Raw genomic sequence first — 22,956 nt, forward strand, 5'->3', positions numbered from 1 at the left:
GAAATGTCAGGAAGGAGGCCTGAAATTTAAGCAAACTACATACTCAGGGAATCCTTTATTTCAAAGCAGAGACCAAAATCTCCTGGAAATCTCATGGCAATGTTGGAGCAGCCTATCTGTCTTCCTGTCTGCTCTTTGACTGGACTTAATGAAAGAGGTAGAAGAGTCTGTGGGAGTTGATGAGGAGCAAAGATGGGCTCAAGGGAAATAAAGATTTTCTAGATGACAAAATTCTTAATTGTATGAGTTTCTAAATTTTTCTTTTTATGAAATTTAGTGTACAAACAAAAGATGAAAAGGAGAGGGCTTAGTCTACAGTGAAGTGGAAAGGCAGCTGTACCTAGGTTATTAATTGAAACCAAATTTAGATTTTTTTTAATGTTTATTTTTGAGAGAGGGAGTGAGAGGGACAGGGAGATTAGGGGAACAGAGAATCTGAATTAGGCTCTGCACTGATATCAGTGAACTCAATGCGGGACTTGAACTCACAAACCTCATGAACTGTGAAATCATGACCTGAGCCAAAGTTGGACGCTCAACTGACTGAGCCACCCAGGTGCCCCTTGAAAACAAATTTATGAGTGCCAGTTCTCAGTAAGAGGAAGTATACACCCTTGTCCCTGTCTCTGCCTCTGAATGCAAGTATAAAATGTGGATAAAATACATAAAATTTTATGGACTCTCAATTTGGATAATTAGTGGCAGGCAGATTGGAAAAGACAAGAACTGAACTATCATCAAACTTAACAGTGGACCATATTTCCCCCTTCCAGAGGTAAAATCACTGCTTAGCTAGACTTGAGTACAGCCATGGAAGTGTGTGGCATCCAGCAGTAACTAAGCCGCAGGTGGGCCTTTTCCTGGCCAGACATTGAAAGAGGGCATCCTGGGTAACTAGAATATACTGGGCAGATTGGGGAGAGAGAGGAGCTAGGGTAAGTGACCCCATAAAGGTATCTATGAATAACTTTGCAACAGTTTTTTTTTTTTTGGTGCTCAACTTCAACTCATTTTATGAGGCCAACATTACCATGATATCAAAACCAAATAAACACAGTTCAAAGAAAGCTCAGGGCTGTCTGGTTGGCTCAGTTGGTAGAGCGTGTGACTCTGGATCTCAGGGTTATGAGTTCGAGCCCCACATTGGGTATAGAACTTACTTTGAAAGAAAGAAGGAGAGGAAAGGAGAAAGGAAAGAGAGAGAGAGAGAGAGAGAGAGAGAGAAAGAGAAAAAGAAAGGAAAGAAAGAAGAAAGAAAGAAAGCAAGAAAGAAAGAGAAAGAAAGAAAAGGAAGGAAGGAAGGAAGAAAAGCTCAGACCAATGTACCTGGAAAGAAAGAGAGAGAGAGAAAGAGAGATAGAGAGAAAGAAAGAGAAAGAAAGGAAAGAAAGAGCAAGAGAGAGAGAAAGAAAGAAGAAAGAGAGAGAAAGGAAGGAAGGAAGGAAGGAAAGGAAAGGAAAGAGGAAAGGAAAGGAGGGGAAAGGAGAGGGGAAAGGAGAGAGGAAAGGAGAGAGGAAATGAGGGGAGGAGGAGAGGAGAGGAGAGGAGAGGAGGAAGGAAGAAAAGCTCAGACCAATGTACCTGGGAAGGAAGGAAGGAAGGGAGGGAGGAAGGAAGGGAGGAAAGCTCAGACCAATGTACCTGGAGAGGGAGGGAGGGAGGGAGGAAGGAAAAGAGAAAGCTCAAGAAAGAAAAGAGAAAGCTCAGACCAATGTACCTGATGAAATTAGACTGAAACCCTTAATGAGAGATTTACCAAATCATATCCAGCAATATATATAAAGAATAATATACTACAACCAAGTGGAGTTTATCTTAGGAATGCAAAGTTGGCTCAATATGTGAAAATCAATCAACATCTGAATTTTACTACTAAAAATATGAACCTATCATATCCCAGAATAAAATTTAAAGTCAAGGGGTACCTGGGTGGCTGAGTTGGTTGAGCGTCCAACTTCAGCTCATGTCATGATCTTACAGTCTGCGTTTGAGCAGAGCCTGGAGCCTGCTTTGGATTCTGTGTCTCCCTAGCTTATGCGCTCTCACTTTCAAAAATAAATAACACTTTAAGGTAATGCTTAAAAAAAGAAAAAGTCAAATAACAGGGGAAGCCATTACACCATAATATAGCAAAGAGTTAGTATTAATAAAGATATTCCAATCATTTGAATCTGATTCCGCTAAAGAAAAGAATTGGACACAGGCAAAAAGATTTTTTACCTAAATGGTCAAGAATTGAACAAAGATAACATCCATATAGTGAATCATTACATATAATCATGTAGCTATGTGTTTACTGATATACCAAGATGTTCACAAATAATACATATAAAGCCAGTATCTGCAAGAGTCTACTATTGCAATACAAGCATCTACATATGCACACACGCACACACACACACACACACACATAGAAAAAGTTCCAATTCAACACTATTAGCACTGGTTATCTCTGGGTTACAAGATCCTCAATGACGTTTTCACGAACCACGAGATCATGACTTAAGCGAAAGTCGGATGCTTAACCGACTAAGCCACCCAGGCGTCCCAAGATCCTCAATGACGTTTTCAACAGATGCAGATGATTTGACAATGAACATGGAATACTTTGGTAATAAATAATAACATAAATTTCTCTGAAAGTGTAAATGAACAATATACATGAGTAGACAATTCTCAAAAAAATATAAATGTCTGATAACCACATAAAAGCAAAATGTCAATCTTACTACTAAGGAAATACATACAAATTGTTTTTAAAAGGTCATAGACTTTTTGTTAGCCAGATTGACAAAGATTATAAAGATTGAAAATACTAATGTCTAAGCTAACAATACCAAAAATTGCAAAGGCAAAGTCACGGGTCACTGTTTAGTTGACACCTAAATTGTCTTTTTTTTTTAATGCAAATAAACAACTGAACTTCAAAGAACTTATCTTAAATTTTTTAATGTTTATTTTTGAGAGAGAGACAGAGAGAGAGAGAGAAATGCGAGCCAGGGAGGGGCAGACAGAGAGAGACAGAAGATCCGAAGGAAGCTCCATGCTGTCAGCACAGAGTCCTATGCAGGGCTTGAACCTGCAAACTATGAGATCATGACCGGAGCTGAAGTTGCACGCTTAACCAACTGAGCCATGCAGATGCCTCTAAAGAACTTATCTTAAAGAATTAAATCTAATCAGATAAGTTTACAAACTGTAAATTCAAATATATTTACTGAAACATTCTTGGCAAGTGTGTAAGATTACAAACAATTCAATGGCCCTAAGTATTTTAATGAAATACAGCTCAACCATCTAAATGATATCATAGACCAGTGATTCTAAAAAGGAGTGCCCCTCAAAAACCACTGCTTATTCAACCTTTTACTCATGACTGGGTGTTAGGTCTCTCAGGAATCTTAGTTCAGGAAGAAAGTTGAAAACTATGTAGGGGCACGTGGGTGGCTCAGTCAGTTAAGCGTCCAATTCTTGATTTCGGCTCATGTCCTGATCTCATGGTTCATGAGCCAAAGCCATGTGTTGGGCTCTGTGCTGACAGTGCAGAGCCTGCTTGGGATTCTCTCTCTCCTCTCTCTGCCCCTCCCCTGTTCAACCCCTCCCCCTCAAAATAAATAAACTTGGGGAAAAAAAAAAAGAGAAGAACTACACAGAAGAATAATACATGAATAAATTTACTTTATAATGTCTAATGAAAAACATCAGATCACAAAGCCATGTGCAAAGTATTATCCCTTTTAATTTATTAATAGATAAGCATATATAAAGACCCTTCTTTCCCCAAATCTTTCCAGTGGTTACCCCTTGTGTAGTGTGATTATGGCTTGTTCAGTTTGGGACTTTTATTTCTATTTGATTATGAGATTTTCTTGTTTCTATGTTTCTATAACTTTTATAAGTAATAAGTGATTACCTAATAATTCTTAAGTAATTACTATATAATCATTCTTTAAAAAGGAAAAAAAAATGGTGTAAAAGGTCTTCACTAGCTCCACACACCTAAGGATGAATTTCAAAACCCTTAGCCTAGCAGAGAGGGCCCCCTAAACTCCAGCTCCAGCCTGTTCTTCTTGCCGCGTCGCCCACCACCACGTGTACTAGAACCGGCAGAGTGATGCCAGGGCAAAGCCCCGGCTCTTGCTTCTCTGCCCGTGGTGCATGTCCTGGGTCCTCTGAGGTCGGCCTTATAGGCCAGTGTGGGTGCTCCTTTTCTGACAGAGCCTTTCCTTTGGGGATGGGGAGGGTGTGGCCCTGGCACACAGGAGAGCAGGAAAAAAGTAGAGAAGCTTTCTAAAAATGAATCCCGATCGGTGCCAGGGTTTGGCCGGGGGGAGGGGTGTGCCTGGCTGGCTCAGGCAGTAGAGCGTGGGATTCTGGATCCTGGGGTTGCAAGCTCGAGCCTCAAGCTGGGCGTAGAGGTTACTTAAAAAAGAAAAAAAGAGGGGCACCTGGGTGGCTCAGTCAGTTAAGTGTCCGACTTTGGCTCAGGTCATGATCTCGTGACTCGTGGGTTTGGGCCTCACATCGGGGCTCTCTGCTGTCAGTACGGAGCCTGCTTCAGATCCTCTGTCCCCCTCTCTCTCTGCTCCTCCCCTGCTCGTGCTTGCTCTCTCTCAAAAAATAAACATTAAACATTTTTAAAAAGAAATTAAGAAACTAACAAAAGGAAAAAATGAATCGGTTAGTTTTCTAATCTTGTACGGTTCCAGATTAAGTTTCCCTTCCTAGTTTCTCTTCAGCTGATGTTGTCTCCACGGTGGGGGAGAATGCACCGAATCCCCTCACCCCCTCTCTCTGGGCCCCCAGTTTCAGCTGAGCCACAAAACTTCAGACTTCTTAAACCTGTGTAAGGTATTTGCAAAGGCTGAGACTGTCTCGCCTGGCGCTTTGCTTGGCGGCCCCGAGAATCTGTCCCAGAGACCAGGTGAATGAATGGTGAATAGACCCCAGTGTCCTGCAGGGAAGTAGGGAAACGGGGAAACGGCCAACCATTAACGGTGCTCAAGCAGAAAAATGACTGTAAAAAATATTGAGATGTTTCTTTGTAGCCATTTCTATTCCTTTTTTTTTTTTTTTTTTCCCTTTGGACAAAAAGGGTATTTAAAAAACAATTTTGATTCCATTTTCACCTTGGGACAGATTAACGATTTCAGATATAAAACAGTGGGCCTTTCACAACCTCTATGTTCTTTTACAACCACCTGAACAATGAGCCTTTCAGGTTTCCAGTGAGCAGGAAGGGGTCAGCCAAGCTCAAAACAGGCTTGACTGCACTTTCAACAAAGATCACATACCTGGGCAGGGAGGGACCGCAGCCCTCGTATCTGAGAAGGTTCTTCTGGCCCCTGTGACACCAACAGCTTCCTTCTGCCTTCTCAGATGATTAGGCTCCAGACGGCAGTGGCCCTCCTCTGTGGAAGAGAGGTGCCCCTCCTCCACCCTTCTTCCAGATTTTCAAACCGGATGCAGTCCTGAACAAAACTGGGAAGGAAGAGAAGATCATTTCAGTGCCGCCGTCTGCCTGCAAATTAGAGAAAAAACACCCTGGATGTCAGGTCTCTCAGATTTTCCCAGCCACCTCTGGAGTACCAGAAATTCTAAGATCTAAACGTAATGCTTTGGGGTGCCGGGGTGGCTCAGTCAGTTGAGCACCCTGCTCTTGATTTTGGCTCAGGTCATGACCCCAGGGTTGTGGGATTGAGCCCGGTGTCCGGCTCCATGCTGAGTGTCAAGCCTGCTTGGAGTTCTCTGTCTCCCTCTGTCCTTCTCACCAGCTCGTGCTCTCTCTCAAAAAATTGTTTTTAATTAAAATTAAAGGAAAATAAACGTAATGTTTTGATTTCAATTAAAATTCGAGGAGGGATAATATATTATTTTTGTGATACACATTCTCCACATGACTGGACAACATGTAAAGCGTGAAGTCGTGTCGTGTCAATTTTAATCATCTGAGATGTCGGGGCACCTGGTGACTCGGTCAGTTAAGCATCCAACTTTGGCTCAGGTCATGATCTCACAGTCTGTGGTTCTCGCCCCACATCGGGCTCTGTGCTGACAGCTCAGAGCCTGGAGCCTGCTTCGGACTCTGTTTCTCTCTCTCTCTCTCTCTGCCCCTCCCCAGCTCCGATTCTGTCTCTCTCTTTCAAAAATAAACATTAAAAATATTTTAAAATAATAATATGAGACATCAACAAGCTTTTTTCATTCCTCTCCTGGAGACCATCTCTGAATCAGATGCTAGATCTTGACTCCTATCATCCTGGAACTAGTCAAGAGAAAATTTGAAGTGGAAAGGCAAGCAGAACAACAGATTTTTTTCTGCCTGCTGCTTCCTCCTGCCCCCACCCCCCCATCCCTGCCCAGGAATCCGAGCTGGGCAGAGAGCTAGCCTGGGGGAGAAAAAGCAGAGTGAGAAGCAGGTGGTGTCTCTGGGCTAACCCTGATACCCCATCACTTAGGGCGGCTGAGCGAGGGGAAGAGCGAGCCTGGGGGTGCGAGCCTGAGCCCGGCAGCCCCAGAGGGGACTTTGAGCCTGTGGTGGCCCTGTTGACCATCTCTCCTCCCCTACTTCCAGGCAGGGCCCGGTTGAAATTGTGGCGTGGCCTTTCCAGGTGCTGGAGACCTTGCCAAAGCCCCTTGATTCTTCTGTGTCTCCCAAGGGCTTTGGAAATGATCCACAGTATTCGGTGGCCCTCAAGTGAGACCTCGAAAGTAAGTAGGAAAGCGACCGAGGGGATAAAAAGGAAACAGGCACGCGCCGTGTCAGCCAGCTGCGCAGGGGCAGGACGCAGAGACCGCAGGCCGAGTCGGCACCCTCTGGACCCGGAGCCTCCCTGCCCAGGGACACACCGCTCCCGCAGTGGGACCGAGGCAGGGCGGCCGGCAACCTGGCCCGGCCCCTGCCCCTGTCCCCGGCCAGGCCTGTGCACGCTACAGCCTGTAATTCAGCCCGGGGAGTAGGGGAAGGGACAGAAGGAGCTCTGAAACGGATTGCGAATGGCTTAGAAGACTTGAAGTGACAACGATAAAGCTCAGAAATAACTAGAGTTAAGTCGTCTGTATTAGATCCTCTGGCTTAGAACTCACGTTCAGAAATAAGTCCCAGGGTGGCCCTGATCAGCGTGATCTCAGGCGAGTCGTTTTGCTTCTCTCCGCCTTGTGAACTCCCCACCCTCACCCCCACCCCCCTTCAAAATGAAGAGGGTGGTGGCCCAGCCACTGACTCAAGCGGGGTTTCTAAGGCAGGTGCCTGTGCGTGTGTGCCCAGTGGACGCCAGAGGGCGCTCGTGGGCCCAGCGGACAGGGAAGGAGTGGGCCCAGCCTCCTCCATCAGCTTTTTTTTTTAATTTTTAAATGTTTTTATTTATTTCTGAGAGAGAGAGAGAGAGAGAGAGAGAGAGANTCTTTATCAGCTTTCTTGATCTCCAGCAGCACTGAGATCCCCAGCCGGTGCTGCGAATACACGTTTCCCCAGCGTTTGGGAAGTAAAGCATTCCTGTGAAGCCTATTCTTTTTCTAATTTTAATTTTTAATATTTAAATTCTAGTTAGTTAACATACAGTGCTATATTGGTTTCAGGAGTGGAATCCAGAGCCTGGTGGCTCAGTACATTAAACGTCCCACCCTTGATTTCAGCTCAGGTCATGATCTCATGGTTTGTAAATTCCAAACCTGCGTGGAGCTCTGCTCTGGCATTGAGGAGACTGCTTGAATTCTCTCTCTCTCTGAAAATAAATAAATAAACATTAAAAAATAGGAGTAAAATTTAGTGATTCAGCACTTACATATGATACCCAGTGCTCATCATAATGATCCTTAATACCCGTCACCCATCTAGCCCATCCCCACACACCTCCCTCTAGCAAGCCTGAGTGTGTTCTCCATCTTCAAGAGTCTCTTGCGGTTTGTTTCTCTCTCTTCTCTTCCCCTAACTCCCCTCCCCCCCCACCATGTGTTATCTGTTTTGTCTGTGAAACCTATTCTAAGCCTAAACAGCATAAGCAAAGAAACAATTACCATTCTGTAAAAGAAAATATCATCTTTAGGGTTTTTTTCTGTTTGCAAAAACAGGTACTAATGTGGGTCTTTCATAAAGGCGGAGTCGTGTAACATGAACTTCTGGATGGCGGGGGAAACCTGTACCTTCCGTGCAGGACTTTTTACATAGCCCTGTAGAGGGCACAGTTTCCTTGTCCCAGGGGCTTCCAGGGTTCAGAAATGTTCAGTGGCTCCAGCTGGTTCTGAAAGCTTTCCATCAAGCTGATAATCTCTTCAAAACACCAAGAATAGTGCCTTAGGAACTATCTAGAAGCACGGGAGGGTCTCCTCTGACTGTGAGAAGCTCTAGGCATAGTTGTAGGGAAGAAGACAAAGGTGAGGCACTTTTGCGGTCATTCTAAGACATATTCAAGTTCATGGACCAATGCAGCATACAGGTTCTGGATGCTTAGGGATTCAGAAGAGCTCTACCCCGGTTCCAGTCTCCAAGGAAGATGTCAAAGAGGTGGTAACATTGAGGGTAGACCTTGATGGATGGATTTATTTGGGAGCTACTGCAGAGACAGAAAATGACAATGCCTTATAAAAGGCTCTGGCTTTTATTTTACTTTTTCTAAGTTTATTTATTTATCTTGAGAGAGACGGGGTGTGTGCTTGCACCTGGGGGAGGGGCAGAGAGAGGGAGAGAGAGAGGGATAGAGACAGTCCCAAGCAGGCTCACTGTCAGTGCAGAGCCCTACTTGGGACTCGATCTCATGAACCAGGAGATCACGACCTGAGCTGAAATCAAGATCAGATGATTAACTGACTGAGCCACCCAGGCACCCCAAGTCTCTTGCTTTTGAATTAAAATCCAATGTATTTTAATTATTCACTTTTAAATGGCTAATTTTGGGGCATCTGGGTGGCTCAGTCAGTTAAGCATCCAACTTCAGCTTAGACCATGGTCTCATGGTTCGTGAGTTCGAGCCCTGTGTTGGGCTCTGTGCTGACAGCTCAGAGCCTGGAGCCTACTTCAGATTCTGCGTGTCTCTCTCTCTGCCCCTCCCGTTTGTGTGCGCTCTCTCTCTCAAAAATAAATAAACATAAGAAAAATAAAGTGGCTAATTTTATGTTATCTGACTTTCACCTCAATTGAAAAAAATCTATGGGAGATAACTGTTTCTGTTTGTGCATAATTTTAAATTAATTTGTTGTTGAGCTAGGTAATAATTCTGATAGTTTAGAATCCAGAGGTATGAAAGAATATACAGTGAAAACTCTTCTTTCAATCTTTCTCCCAAATGCCTAATTCCCCCTCTAAAACAACTAATGTCATATTTCCCGTTGTATCTACCCAAAGGTGCTCTGCAAACATATAAGGACCTATCGATCCTAGTCTTTATTTCCACTCTGTTTTACACAAATGGTAGCCTACTCTGCCTGCCGTTCTGCACCCTGCTTTCATCCCTGACTACGCTGTGGCTGTCAACCCTCATGTACCAACACTCTAGACACTTTATATTCATTAACTTACTTAATCCTCACAACAATCCTACGAGGTAGATGCCATTATAATCCTCATAACCCGCATTTTAAATATTTTTAAAAGTTTGTTTATTTGTTTGTTTGTTTACTTGGTAATCTCTGCACCGAACATGGGGCTCAAACTTATGACCCGGGGATCAAGAATTGCAGGCGCTCCTGATTGACCCAGCCAGTGCTCCCAATAATCCTCATTTCATAGGTGAGGAAATTGAGACTAAGAAGATAAATGGCTCATTTAAAGTCACACACATAATAATTGTTGGAGCCAGGACTTCAACCCAAGCAGCCTCACTCCAGGATAATTTGCTTTTTAACTACTAAAGTTTACAGCCTCTACCTAAAAATTTTCTCATTCTTTATTACAGTTGCATACTATCTCACTCTATGGCTCAACCATAATTTATTCAACCAATCCCTATTGATGAACATTTAGATTTTTCCAAGCTTCTGTTGTTACAAAGTTGCTACACTGAGTAGGCTTGGACACATGTGTGAGTATATCTATAGGATCTTTCAGAAGTGAAATTTGGCAAGTGGCCACTAAGTGACATGTGCATCTTAGTCATATATATAATAGATATGTTCATATATACTAATATAGTATATTGCATGCACTATATCATATTACACATACACTACATATCATTTTACATATACATATATATACATAATATGCATGTATATTATATATCAGATGTATATCATATATTACATATATAACACATTACATGTAATATATCACATATAACATATCATATGTGTGTATACATACATACATGCATATATATACATATATATATAATTTATTTCAAATTCAGGCCCTAGTTTAAATTTGGCCTAGTATCCAAGTGATTTAAAAGCGCAAGCTCTAATCCGGATGCCAAAGTTCAAACTCTTGCTTCCTCCAATTACTGATCAATTGCTGCCTGAGATGCTTTTCATCTGGTAATATTTCACACACTCAGGTGCAAATATTGGTTGAATTCCTACTACGTGCCTGGCACCAGATAAAGAAGAAGAACACGCACAAATAGGCTGCTTCGAGCGACTCCCAAGAGGAGGAAATGCAAACGCGGCCAGGCTTAACTACCTGCCAGAGGAAACCGTTTTCTCCCCATTTTGGAACATGCTGTCAGTTTCACTTGTCCGTGGGAAGCAAACTGCCTTTGGTCTGGCATTTGTTTCTGTGTGAGCTAAGATTTGTTCCTATTTATAATTCTCCGAGAAAGCTTAGGGCAGCATCAGGAGAAAAGAGTGACTTTATTAAACTATTGTGTGTAAATTAAAATATTTCAAAGTCTAAGGGCTTCCATCTGTGTTTATTAATAGACAAAGAATTATTTGACCTCAGTATGACAGGAATTTTTCAATCAGCTGGTAGAGACTCTCCCAAGGAGATCTGACCCACACCCTAAAGATTAAGTAAAAATATGCTCATAGCTGGAGAACCTTAAGAGCAAGATGGAAACAGATGTTAGTTTATTCTCTGTCCTTGTTCCCTTACTTCTCCTTAAAGAAAGCATTTTGGCTTTTTGTTTCTTTTTGTCTTTGTTTTTGTTTTTTTGTTTTTGTTTTTTTTTTCCTGCAGAAAGGCCTTTGCTAGGCAGACAGGGATGAGTGTAATGTCAGGGTGAGGGGACAGGGCACATCCTCCAGAAAAGCAGGGGTGGCCTCCCTGCCCAGGGCAGCCTGAATGCACTAAAGGCTGGCCTTTCAGACAGGCTCAGGGGACATTCACCCACAAGGGCTTCGGGCCTCTCCATCGTGGAGATGCCCTCCCTGATGCAGGGAATGTGGGTCCTTGCTCTAACATCTGCCTCGGCTGCTCGCAGGGAGCACTGTGAGGTGGGGCAGAGGGCTTGAGAGAGCCCATCAGGAAGGAGACATGCTACATGATGGAGAGGAGGGAGACTGGGTAGTGTGGTAAACCCAGAAACTTCTGGGCACTTCAGTGGTGATATCTGGAGGCAATGGGAGATGCTGGCCCCAAGGCTGAGGTCCAGGTCAGAGCAGAACGGTTGTATCTAGAGCTGGTTTTAACTTGGGCTCTGTTGAAAGTGAATGGTTCTCACTGGAACAGAGAACTGAAGAGAGAGGGGAGTTATTCTCCAGCACTCTCTGTAGCTCACAGCTCTAGACACACACGGTACACATTCCCTGTATTCACGCAGATAGACGCAGGTGGCTAAACACTTACATACGCATATGGTCATACACACCAGTGGGTATGTGTGCAGACACCCACATGTGCAAGTACGGATACAACTGTAGGAAAGTGTGGGTTCTCTATGGGGCACCTGGCTGGCTCAGTCAGTGGAGCATGTGACTCTTGATCTCAGGGTTGTGAGTTCGAACGCCACCTTGGGTGCAGATGCTACTTCAGAGTGCCAGCCCTGTGTGACTGCACTAGTTGGACGTCCAAGAAGCCAGTCCTGACCACAGGTGCCCAAGCTAAATATACTACGGTGGAAGATCATGGAAATCCAAAGTCCTTTGAAAATAAGACAGTAAAAATTTGCTCAGACTGTCATTTCACTTTGAGAGTAAAAATTGTTGTGAAGTATCAAGTGATATTTTAGTCTGGACAAATAACTTCATTTCTCAACATTTCTCTAAAGTGTCTTTATGCCTTCTCAAATAGATTGATGGTTTTTACTGTGCTTCTTCCTAATTTGTGTAAGTATAATGTTAAACATTTGGGCTTTGGAATCATACAAACCTGGGTTCGAATCCTAGCTCTGTCAGTGACTAGTTGTGAGACCTGGGCAAATTACTTGCATCATTCTCTCACCTGAAAACCAGGAAATTGCTATTCATCTGTGATTCCAGCGCTGCTATAATTGTTGGGCTTAATGATAGCAGTCTAGCTGGAAATGAGGACAGGACTTGTCCTCAAACTTTGTAAAACTAAGCACATTAATTTTCACTTAGATTTTCGGCTTATTTGGAGTGGCTTTGGGAAGGATGCTTATGGAGGCAAAGAGGGCAAAAAGCATTTGTCACCATGCCTGAAAAAACCTAACTGCCAATATTTATTAGGCTTTTATGCTAAATTTCTTGAGAGCAGGGTCCTGTCTAATTCACTTGTGTCTAGCGTAACGCTTGGTGCCAAAGGTGAAATGAAAATGAATTTTCTTTGCGATTCTCACTAAAAAATGAGGATTTTATCGACAACTTGAGAGAGTGGACAAAGTAAGTCTCTTAAGGGTTTTTGTAGTTTTAGAAACACAAAGAAACAAGTGCACCTGAATGGCTCAGTTGGTTAAGTGGTGGACTTGGGCCCAGGCCCTGATCTCATGGTTTGTGAGTTTGAGCCTCCATATGGGGCTCTCTGCTGTCAGCCCAGAGCCTGCTTGGGATCCTGTGTCTCTCTCTGTCTGTGCCGATCTCCCACTCACACACTCTCTCTCTCAAAAATAAATAAACATTAAAAGAGTGAGAGAGAAACAAACAAAAACAAGTTTAAAAATGAGGTGGACAGGCCTCTTATGATGAAACAGGCCTTTTATGATGAAACATTCAAACCTATTCCTAAGTGCCTGTTAACACTTGATTTGTCTCATCTTTTCTACATTCAAAGTAATAAACCTGGACGTCATCGATGGGGAAATGGAACTCATGCGGGGGATTTCGATACGCCACACTTAAAAAAAATTTTTTTTTAATGTTTTATTTACTTCTGAGAGAGAGAGAGGGAGAGAGACAGTGAGCAGGGGAGGGGAAGAGAGAGAGGGAGACACAGAATCGGAAGCAGGCTCCAGGCTCTGAGCTGGCTGTCAGCACAGAGCCCGACGCGGGGCTCGAACCCACAAACCGTGAGATCATGACCTGAGCCGAAGTCGGACGCTGAGCCGAAGTCGGACGCTTAACCGACTGAACCACCCAGGCGCCCCTCGATACGCCACATTTTTGGAAGTTTTACACCAAGACGGCTAGCAACGAGAAGAGAACGACGGCAAAGAACCATCGCTCCCAACTTAGTGACCATAGGATCATTGGACGACCGCGACATTCTTGCTATCCAATCGCCGGGGAGTCCGGAGAAAGCCCTCTCTGGATTGGTCTGAGGAAACGTCTCTCCAGGTTCATTCAAGAAGTAGCTTGGCGCGGGGCTCCGGCCTGCCCCGCTTACTGGCCAATCACAGGACGCATAAGGTGGGCTCTGCCGGAGTGGAGCCTATCTCTGAAGGCGAATCTGCGCCCGACAGACCCGCCCTCCGGGAACGAAGGGGNCGCCAGTGCTGGTGGCCGCCGCCGCTACCGGAGCCCGAGCGGCCCCCTCTGCTCCCGCGCGTCGCTGCTTCCTAGGGCGGCGGTATGCTGGGGAAAGGGGTAGTCGGCGGTGGCGGCGGCACCAAGGCGCCCAAGCCCTCCTTCGTGTCGTACGTGCGCCCGGAGGTGAGGGGGCGCCGCGCGGGCGGGGTGTCGGGCTGGAGCGGCCGGGGCGAGGGGCGCCGGGAGCCCCCTCCCCGCTGCGGGGAGGGCCGCGGGCGCTTCCTGTGCGTGTGCGGGAGGAGAGCCGGGCGGGGTGAGGCCCTCGGGGGCGCGCTGGGATCTCGCGCGGGCTGAGGTGGGGACCTCCGGCGCGGGCCGGCAGGTGCCGGAGCGCAGGGCCCGGTCGCTGGCGACCAGGTGAAGGGGCCCGAGCCCGGAGGCTGCTGCGGCCCGGGACCCCCCCTGCCTACCTTGGCGAGGAGCTGGGGTTCTGGGCACCGCGGGAGGGGAAGGTCTGGACGCTCCGGGTCCCCGTGGGGACTTACCCAGAGCCCGCCGTCTGGGTGGGTCTGCCCTTGGAATTTCTCAGTTGAGTCTTCCGAGCTGCCTGCTTCTACGAAGGCTGTTTGATGCCGCCGGCGGAATACGGTGCGCTGCCTCCCGCCTCCCATCAGCAGGCAGCGCAGCTCTGTCCCTGGTGAATATCCCTGTCATTTCTTCCCCACTTTCGTCTTAACCTCCCTTGCTTTCCCCCTGGAGTTTTACTCTCAAGTTCACTCATTCATAAAATATTTTTTGAGCGCTTACACTGTTCTGAACATTTGGGATGTACATCAGTGAACAAAACAAAGATCTTTCTTGGAGCGTATTTGATGGAGATCGGAGTAAACGACAAGTAGAATACATATAAGTAAATTATATGGTCATATTAGAAGGTGAAAAGTATCATGGGAAAAAGAAAAGGCACCATTTTCCTCCACGCCACAGTGGCATTTGAGCAGACTTGAAGGATGTTTGGGGTCTGAGGGAAGAGTAGTACTGGTAGAGGGAATGGTCGGGAGTGTTGGCGGCTCATCGAGGAAGTCAGCCCTGAGGAAGCCTAGAAGGTGAGGGGGAGAGTCTAGGAAACCAGGTTAGAGAGGTTACAGCTTGTAGGCCATGCTGTAACTTCTTGGGTTCCCACTCCAAATGCCTAATGAGAGGCGTTCTCATTTTAGATTTTTGAAGGTTTTTCTTACTCCTCCGCCCAGCACTTGAATCAGCAGTGTGGAGAAGCACTGTCAAACTGGTCTTTAGCTGTCTGCCCACCCCTGTAAAGCCAGGCAGGTGGGCTGTGGATGAGAGGCCTTGATCAGGGACTGCTTCTGTAAAACCACCTGGGGCCTGAAGCGTTTGCACATGCGTCTTCATATTCACAATGTGTGTGTTCGCTCCAACGGAGAATACTCTTGAAATGGGTCTTATTTTTAGTCCTAATTGAAAATAAAAACCACTTCCTCCTTTGATGCTTGATAAAGGAGTCAGGGTCATCTTGAATTTTCAACGGGCTTCCCTTGTATCATGAGTTAGAAGGAGTCAGGGTCATCTTGAATTTCCAACAGGCTTCCCTTGTATCGTGAGTTAGTAATGTCAATTTCTCTATGAGTTAGTAATGTCAATTTCTCTTTGTGTCTTTTTTTATTGAGCCCTTGTTGAAATACAACTGATCTTTAACCTTTCCTCTTCAGTGAGATTCAGCTACAAATGTAAAGTCTGAAATGTGGCCAGAGTTCAAGAATGTTCAGATTTTTCATCCACCAAGTGCACATGTTGTAATTAGACATGTTTTCCCTCTTTGCCCACAGTGCCTGATATGTTGCCTTTGAGGGATAATTAGGGAAGGGGAGTGGTTCAGCCCTAAAATGGTCACATTTTTCAGATCCTTCTAGTTGGCAGTTTTGTTTTCTTGCCATAAAATAATGCTGTGTAGATACTGTTTCTTTGTTGTAATCTGTCTCTAACAATATTTTTTAATGGAGGGAAGGGCTCTGACCTAAATTGCTTATGTTTTTTAAAAGATAAGGGTATGAGGGGGTGTGAAACCAATTTGTTTTTAAGTGTATAGCTTTTGCTAGATATCATATTATTGGAAATTCATGTGAGCAACTTTGAGGCATAGCTTATGTGTCTCTGAGAGTACTGAGCCTGGTAACCGTCTCTTGGTTCACTCAGTAGGAGTCGTCCCTTAGAACACTTTTCTGGACTGTCATTCTGTTTCTACTCCTTTCCTTCGTATTGCCCTCATCTTTACTGCCTTGGTGTATGTCTTCCTATCACTTGCTTCTTTGTATGCGGTTTGCTTTTGTTAGCCGAGAAATTGCAGGTTCTTCAGGCACCTTTTTCCTGGTAGGTCACTGAGCTGCCAGAACAGTTTTCACACCTTATGATGTAATGATACCTGTGCCTGGTAATGAACTTGTTCTTGGCTGATGAGATCTTGGAAGGTTCAACAGCGGCTTTCTTCAGTATGCTCGAGTCTGTCAAGAGTCAGCACTTTGTGGAAAAAACAGAAGTTGCTGAACTGGATAAAGTATTTGAAGATGATGCCTTTATGATGACCTACATATTTTTTTTGTGCTCAGGAAAGATGGACGTTGAACAGCCTAAAATGAAGGGTAGTAGTTAGTTTCAACGTCGACCTCTGCCAGAGTTAACTTGGGCTCTCCTGTCATTGATTCTGAGTCAGTGACCATGAATGTTAAAATCCTGAACTGTAGTTTAGGATCTTTGGTCATGTTTGTAAACTCTGCCTGGACAGTTACAAATCAGTAAAGCTTGTAAGTGGGAAGCCAATGGCTCTGGAAATTGAGGTGAGTAGGAGAGAGAGAGCTGGGTCATTCTGGTGGTACCTGATGGCTGGTAGCTAGAAACATGCCAGCATCACTGCTCCAGCTTAGTCCCAGACGGATGGTGCAAAGAAAATAGTGCCTCTGTGCAAGGGGACCCTGGGGTGCTGAGCTCCCCTTCAAGGAGGCATTTGGTTATAGTGTGGGAGCCAGATCTGTTTCTCTTGCTAAATAAAACAGAAACTGTAATTCATTATAGAAAATTAATAAAATACAGATAGATAAAGAATTTTTTAAAGGAAAGTTATAAGCAACTTGGAGTGTACTCTGTCTGATATGTATGTAGGTATATGCATATGTTTTTTCCAAAGTAGGATTAATATTGCTGATCATATTATTTTGTAACCTGCCTTTTCACCAGAAATCTATATTGTAAATGTCCTTCCATGTCAGTTGTTAACCTATAATGTCATTTTAAATTAGACCTGATAAGGATGCCTGAGTGGCTCAGTTGGTTAAGTGTCTGACTTTGGCTCAGGTCATGATCTTGCATTTTGTAAGGTTCGAGCCCCGCATCAGGCTCTGTGCTCACGCTCAGAGCCTAGAGCCTGCTTTGGATTCTGTGTCTCCTTCTCTCTCTGCCCCTTCCCTGCTTGCAGTGTCTTTGTCTCTCTCTTTCAGAAATAAACTTAAAAAAAAAAAATAGACCCATTTTCCACAACAGAAACACACGCTGTGATGGGGGAGGTGTTAGGTAGCCCAAAGAGCCAAAAAAAGCAGTGCGATTTTTAATGGATTTCTACTTCATCACCTTCTCTGGTGCTGAGTGACATTTCTGATTCTTCAGGACTGTCAGTTCTCTGGTTGGTTACCCTGAAATTGTAAGCACAGGCTTGGTGATTTATAGTGATTAGAAATGCTGATTGCCTGTACCAGGAAGCTATAGATAGAGGACCATTAGGTGGTCCTAAGAGAAAATTCTGATTTAGAAAAGATCCTGGTTCATTGTGATAAGAGAGTTGAATAAAAGCTTCAGGGTGCTCCTGTGTTGTTCTCTGAAACTAAGACCAGGAAGAATCCAGCTTTTAGAGTCTGCGGTACTTGTGCCCATATTTGTAGTATACTAAGTATGATTTAATTGTACTTTTTAGCAGAATTTAAGTTAGTGTTTGACTTGAATACAGTGACAGGTGTCAATTACTTACTTGTAGCTCACAATCCTGAGATCAAGAGTCACATGCTCTCCCAACTGAGCCAGCCAGGTACCCCCTATTTGTAGATTTGTAGATTTGGGAGAGAATTTAAAGATCATCTGCTCCACCACTGAACTCCTCCTCTGTAACACAGATGTGGAAGTGAGGCCCCGCAAGGTTAAATGTCCTGCCCACACCACAGAAGTATTTCAGACCAGAAAGAACTGTCTCCTGGAGCCAGTGGTGCCCATGGCTAAGCCAGGCCCCCAGGAGCTGAGGAAATACATAGACATGGGAAGAAAAAGCAAGAAAAGAAAGATTGAAGAAGGGTCAAAAAAAAAAAAAATCCAGACTTAAGAGCCAATTTTATCTTCTCATTTATCCCTTAGGGAAAAGAATGCATTTGATTGCCTAATCTTCACTTATGGCCGAATCTTTTCATGGAGAGAAGTGAACCTATTTATTTATTTATTTATTTTTAAATATATTTTTATTTATTTCTAAGAGAGAGAGAGAGACAGCGTGAGCAGGGGAGGGTCAGAGAGAGAGGGAGTCACAGACTGAAACAGGCTCCAGGCTCTGAGCTGGCAGTGAGCACAGAGCCCGATGCGGGGCTCGAACCCACAGACCGCGAGATCATGACCTAAGCGAAAGTCGGACGCTTAACCGACTAAGCCACCCAGGTGCCCCAAAGTGAACCTATTTATGATCTAGTGTTTTTCCAAGAGATAATGGCTGGGGGTATATATCAGAATAATGAAGTGAATAATTACCAATATTTATTAGACACTTCTGTGTCCCAAGAACTGTGCCCTTCTCATTTCATCCTTTCAACTATCTTAGGCAGTGGATCCTGATCCCTCCCTTTTGTGTGTTTAGAGAGAGACCCAGTGACTGTTAGTACCTTGCTCAGGGTCACAGTTCACAAAGGGTGGGGCCAAGATTTAAACTCGGGCAGTCTGACTCCAAGGCTGCTCTTCCATCCTTACATTTATGAATGCAGAGAATATTATTAGTGAAGCATGCCTGTAGTCATGATCAGTGTTTACATGCTAAAATGCTTTCTCATTCATGTTCTCTAGTAGCAGTTTTGTTCTTGGCTTTTGTTAGCTTCTCCACTAGGTGACTGAGTGGACACAGGACCCTTTGGAGATAACAGCTGATTCATTCAGCTGGTATTTACTTAAAGCACCTGCTACTACCAGGCATTATTCTAGACATTGGGGATACCAAACAGATGGAATGAGTGAGATTATGTTTGGTGGAACACTACTGTGTTAGACTACTGACTTTGATGAGTTGGGTGGATCCATGACTAGAAGAGATTGGCTTTTCCGAAATCAGACTTCTTTGTTCAGTCCCAGCATTAAAAAGTACCTTTAGGGGTGCCCGGGTTGTTGTTTAAGCATCTGACTCTTGATTTTGGCTCAGGTCAGGATCTCATGGTTCCTTGGATTGAATCCCAGAGTCAGGCTGACAGCATGGAGCCTGCTTGGCATTCCCTCTCTCCTTCTCTCTCTGCCCCTCCCCTGCAGGCTTGTGCGTGCTCTCTCTCTCTCAAAATAAATAAGCTTTTAAAAATACCTTTAAAAGCAAAATCTAGATCCATTCACTTTTCTCTTTCTAAAGACTAACTTTTTTTTCATTCCAAACTAATTTTTTGATGGCTGCAGAATTTTCTCCTTGAGCTTAGAGGTCATTGACGGTGATATAAAGGACATCAAAAGTTCTTCCTAAAATACCACTTTCTTAGCTGTGGCTTTTATAGCTTGATGAGCTCTCCAAAGCTTCCGCTTTTTCCCTCCTGTGTGTGCTTCCTGCTGCATCTCCCTGGATCCTTTCCAGTACCGTTCAGCTTCTGCAGATGGGGCGTCAAAAGATGTCATGAGGCTATGTCCGGCCACACTTCCTGCAGCTCGGTGGGACAGCTGCCGCCCTGCTAGCCTCCGCCTCAGAGCGCGCTGCTCCTCTGCGCCCTGCGCTCCTCTGCGATGGTAAAGCCAGGGCTAGCATCAACATCTTAGGCTCAGGGCAGCCCAGACTAGATATGTAAAGTTCTAGATTTCTCTCTGAACATCTTCAACAGGATGTTTGATATTCTTGGAATACTTTCACAATAAACCATCCTGCATGACAGTGTTCTTTAGAGAGAATTGGTTTTTTTTAATTACCTAAAAAATGTATACCTATTTTTATGGTAAAGGCAATGTAAAAAAAAGAAAAAAGAATGTAACAAAGTTGCAGACTTCCAAAGTTAGAAAAGTAAAATTACCGTTAATTATGCTATCTTAACCAAAGCAGTTAGTTCCATTTGTTAGTATGTTCTTGCATTGTTCGCAATCATAATATACGTAAAAATGTATAACCTGCATGTGACTGTCATGTTTGAAGATGGCGCTGCTGATGTGTGACAGTAGAGCATGCACTTTGAGTTGTTTTTCCACCAGGAAACCACCCTTAGTTTCCCATAAGTTACGCTGGTGACTTCTGATGTGTTTTGGGGAGACAACAAGAACAGTCGGTTTGCAGTTTAATGAATCACTTAAACTGCTTGAGAGAGGTTGGGAGGTAGGATTGAGCTGGAATAATTCTTCTTTAAAGCTTTTTTATGGAATAATTCTTTTTAAAAAATTTTTAAAGCTTATCTTATTATTTTTTAATGTTTATTTATTTTTGTTTTTTTAAGTTATTTTTTTATTTTTTTATTTTTATTTATTTCTAGGAGAGAGAGAGACAGCGTGAGCAGGGAAGGGTCAGAGAGAGAGGGAGACACAGACTCTGAAATAAGCTCCAGGCTCTGAGCGGGCAGTCAGCACAGAGTCCGACGCGGGGCTCAAACCCACAAACCGCGAGATCATGACCTAAGCGAAAGTCGGACACTTAACCGACTAAGCCACCCAGGCGCGCCATTGTTTATTTATTTTTGAAAGAGAGAGACAGAAAGAGAGTGAGCACAAGTCGGAGAGGGGCAGAGATGGGGAGGACAGAGGATTAGAAGCAGGCTCCATGCTGACAGCAGAGAGCCCAGTATGGAACTCAGACACGCAAACCAGGAGATCATGACCTGAGCCAAGTTGGACACTTAACCAGTTGCGCCACCCAGGCACCCCAAGTTTGTTTAGAGAGAGAGAGCGCGAGCGAGCACGAGTGGGGTAGGGGCGGAGAGAGGGGGAGAGAGAAGTCCAAGCAGGATCCATGCTGTTAGCACAGAGCCCGACGTGGTACTTGAACTCAGGAACCATGAGATCTTGACCCCAGCCAAGGTCAAGAGTCGAATGCTTAACCAGCTGAGCCCTCCAGATGCCCTGAGCTGGAATAATTCTTACAACCTCTAATCTTCCGTTGCTTTGGGAGGATGAAAAGGGGACGTAAAAATGGAGCAGAGTGAAGCTGCTCGAGCTGGAAGGACCCCAGGGCTGCTTCTGTCCTTAGTCCCTCTGTCTTAGTCCCCTCCTTAGATGCTTTTCTTGCTGTCCTTAGTCCCCTCTGCATACCTCTGGGGTTGCAGCTCTAAGGAGGGCAAACAGCCACTTCCTATGGCTGTGAGTGAGGCCAGTTCTCTAAGCCTTGGTTGCATTTCTATCTGGAAGATGTAAATCATAATAATAATATTCTCTGATAGGTATATGTGAACTTTATGAACATTAAATGTGACTCTGCAGATCCTTAGAGTACTTGGCCCGTGGTTAGCCCTCAGTAGATGTGGGCTGCTGTTGCTGTTACTCAGTTGTTGGTCAGGGCCACTTGGATGGTTTCAGAAAGTGCTTAATCATTAATCTTAGCACACAGAAATCTTTCCCAGCTAAGGTATTAATGAAAGTGGAGTATTTAGTTGTTGTGGTTGTTGCCATGGTATCATGCCCGGAAAATGCACTGTGTGGTAACTCTTTCTTAGAGTATTTTTCACTATCTCTAAAAGTTTCTTTTCCTCTTTTCTTTGTTCCTTTATATATTTGAGAATGATTTGATTATATTTAAAATTCCAACCTAATGAGAACACTTACTAGTTGACTTTTTTCATTGTTAACATTTGGTCTTTGACATTTTGCTAGTTTCGTGCTGGGGACGCAGTTTTCCCTCTTCCCTCATTTACTGCTTTCTGTTTTCTTTTTGTTTTTTTAAAGTAATCTCTGCCCCCAACATGAGGCTTGAACTCACGACCCTGAGATCGAGAGTCGGATGCTCTATCGACTGAGCCAGCCAGGTGCCCCCATTGTCCCTCATTTCTAATGACTCTGTCATAGGCCACATTTTGTCCACGTATCATATCTGTTCAATGGTTTACTTAAGATATGAGTAAGTAAAATCAGATTACCCCTGGAAGTAATAACTGTTTATTTAAAAGGCGATTGCAAGCCTGTGCTGTTTTGATTTCATGGGTAAATACTTTTCCTAGAATAGTATCATCGGTATCATCATCACTTTTCCCTCCTGTGCCCCTGTCCTCCGTCATTCCCTGTAGACCTGACTGGGGCAGCCCTTCAGAGGTGGCGTCTTACCCTCAGTTGTTTGCTTTTGGGGAAGGGAAGGGCTTCAGCCACAAGAAAAGTGAGGCTTGTGAATGGAAGTCCTGGACACCATGGTGAAGAATTTTCAAGTCTGCTTTTCCTTTTTTTTTTTTTTAAAGATTTTATTTTTAAGTAATCTCCACACCCAACATGGGGCTGGAACTCACAACCCCGAAACTAAGAGTCACATGCTGTTCCAACTGAGCCAGCCAGACACCCCAGCCTACCCTTCCCTTATGTCAAATTGCCAACCCCTGTTTGAGACAGTGGTCCTGAGCTGCTGGGTGTGTTGCTTTCTTGCTAAGAGAGTTTTAAAATTCCCAAGAATACCTTGAAGGGAACGAGCCCAGATTTTTGGATGAAAAATTTCACTGTGTTCCTACCTTTTCTCTAGACATACAATTCAATTCCTGTTTTGCTTTAATCCCTTGAGATCCACCTCCCAGTGTGGTTTTACCTCTCAGATTTTTTTCCTCAACTGTAGCATTGAATGACCATCTTCCCTGCAGGTTTATTGTGAACGTGAGAAGAAATAACCACGTGTACGTGACATGACTGCTAGATGCTGTTATTATTGATCATCACTTGAATTGGGAGAATTCCCGATCGTGTACCTCCCATTTGCACCATGTTAGACTTAGGAATGGAGAAAAACAGTCTGTGCTCTCGGGGGTTCATGTTCTGTTAGAG

The 22,956-nt window shown here is 44.3% G+C and overlaps 1 protein-coding gene and 1 non-coding gene across 3 annotated transcripts in view; both read left to right on the forward strand.

Annotated features, from left to right (window-relative positions):
- Positions 1-1,077: 1,077 nt before the first annotated feature.
- On the forward strand, positions 1,078-1,150 carry TRNAQ-CUG (transfer RNA glutamine (anticodon CUG)). Its single transcript has one exon. It is a non-coding gene; the product is annotated as a tRNA-Gln (tRNA).
- Positions 1,151-13,762: 12,612 nt separating this feature from the next.
- MTMR12 (myotubularin related protein 12) overlaps positions 13,763-22,956 on the forward strand; it is a 67,281-nt gene continuing 58,087 nt past the window's right edge. For both annotated transcript variants that reach the window (XM_077755835.1, XM_077755834.1), the window contains exon 1: positions 13,763-13,923. In XM_077755835.1, coding sequence (XP_077611961.1) covers positions 13,843-13,923 — 81 coding nt within the window. In that variant the 5' untranslated portion in view covers positions 13,763-13,842. The remainder of the gene's footprint in view (positions 13,924-22,956) is intronic.

Source organism: Crocuta crocuta, unplaced genomic scaffold (assembly GCF_008692635.1).
Source record: "Crocuta crocuta isolate KB4526 unplaced genomic scaffold, BGI_CrCroc_1.0 scaffold222, whole genome shotgun sequence".
NCBI lineage: Eukaryota > Metazoa > Chordata > Mammalia > Carnivora > Hyaenidae > Crocuta > Crocuta crocuta.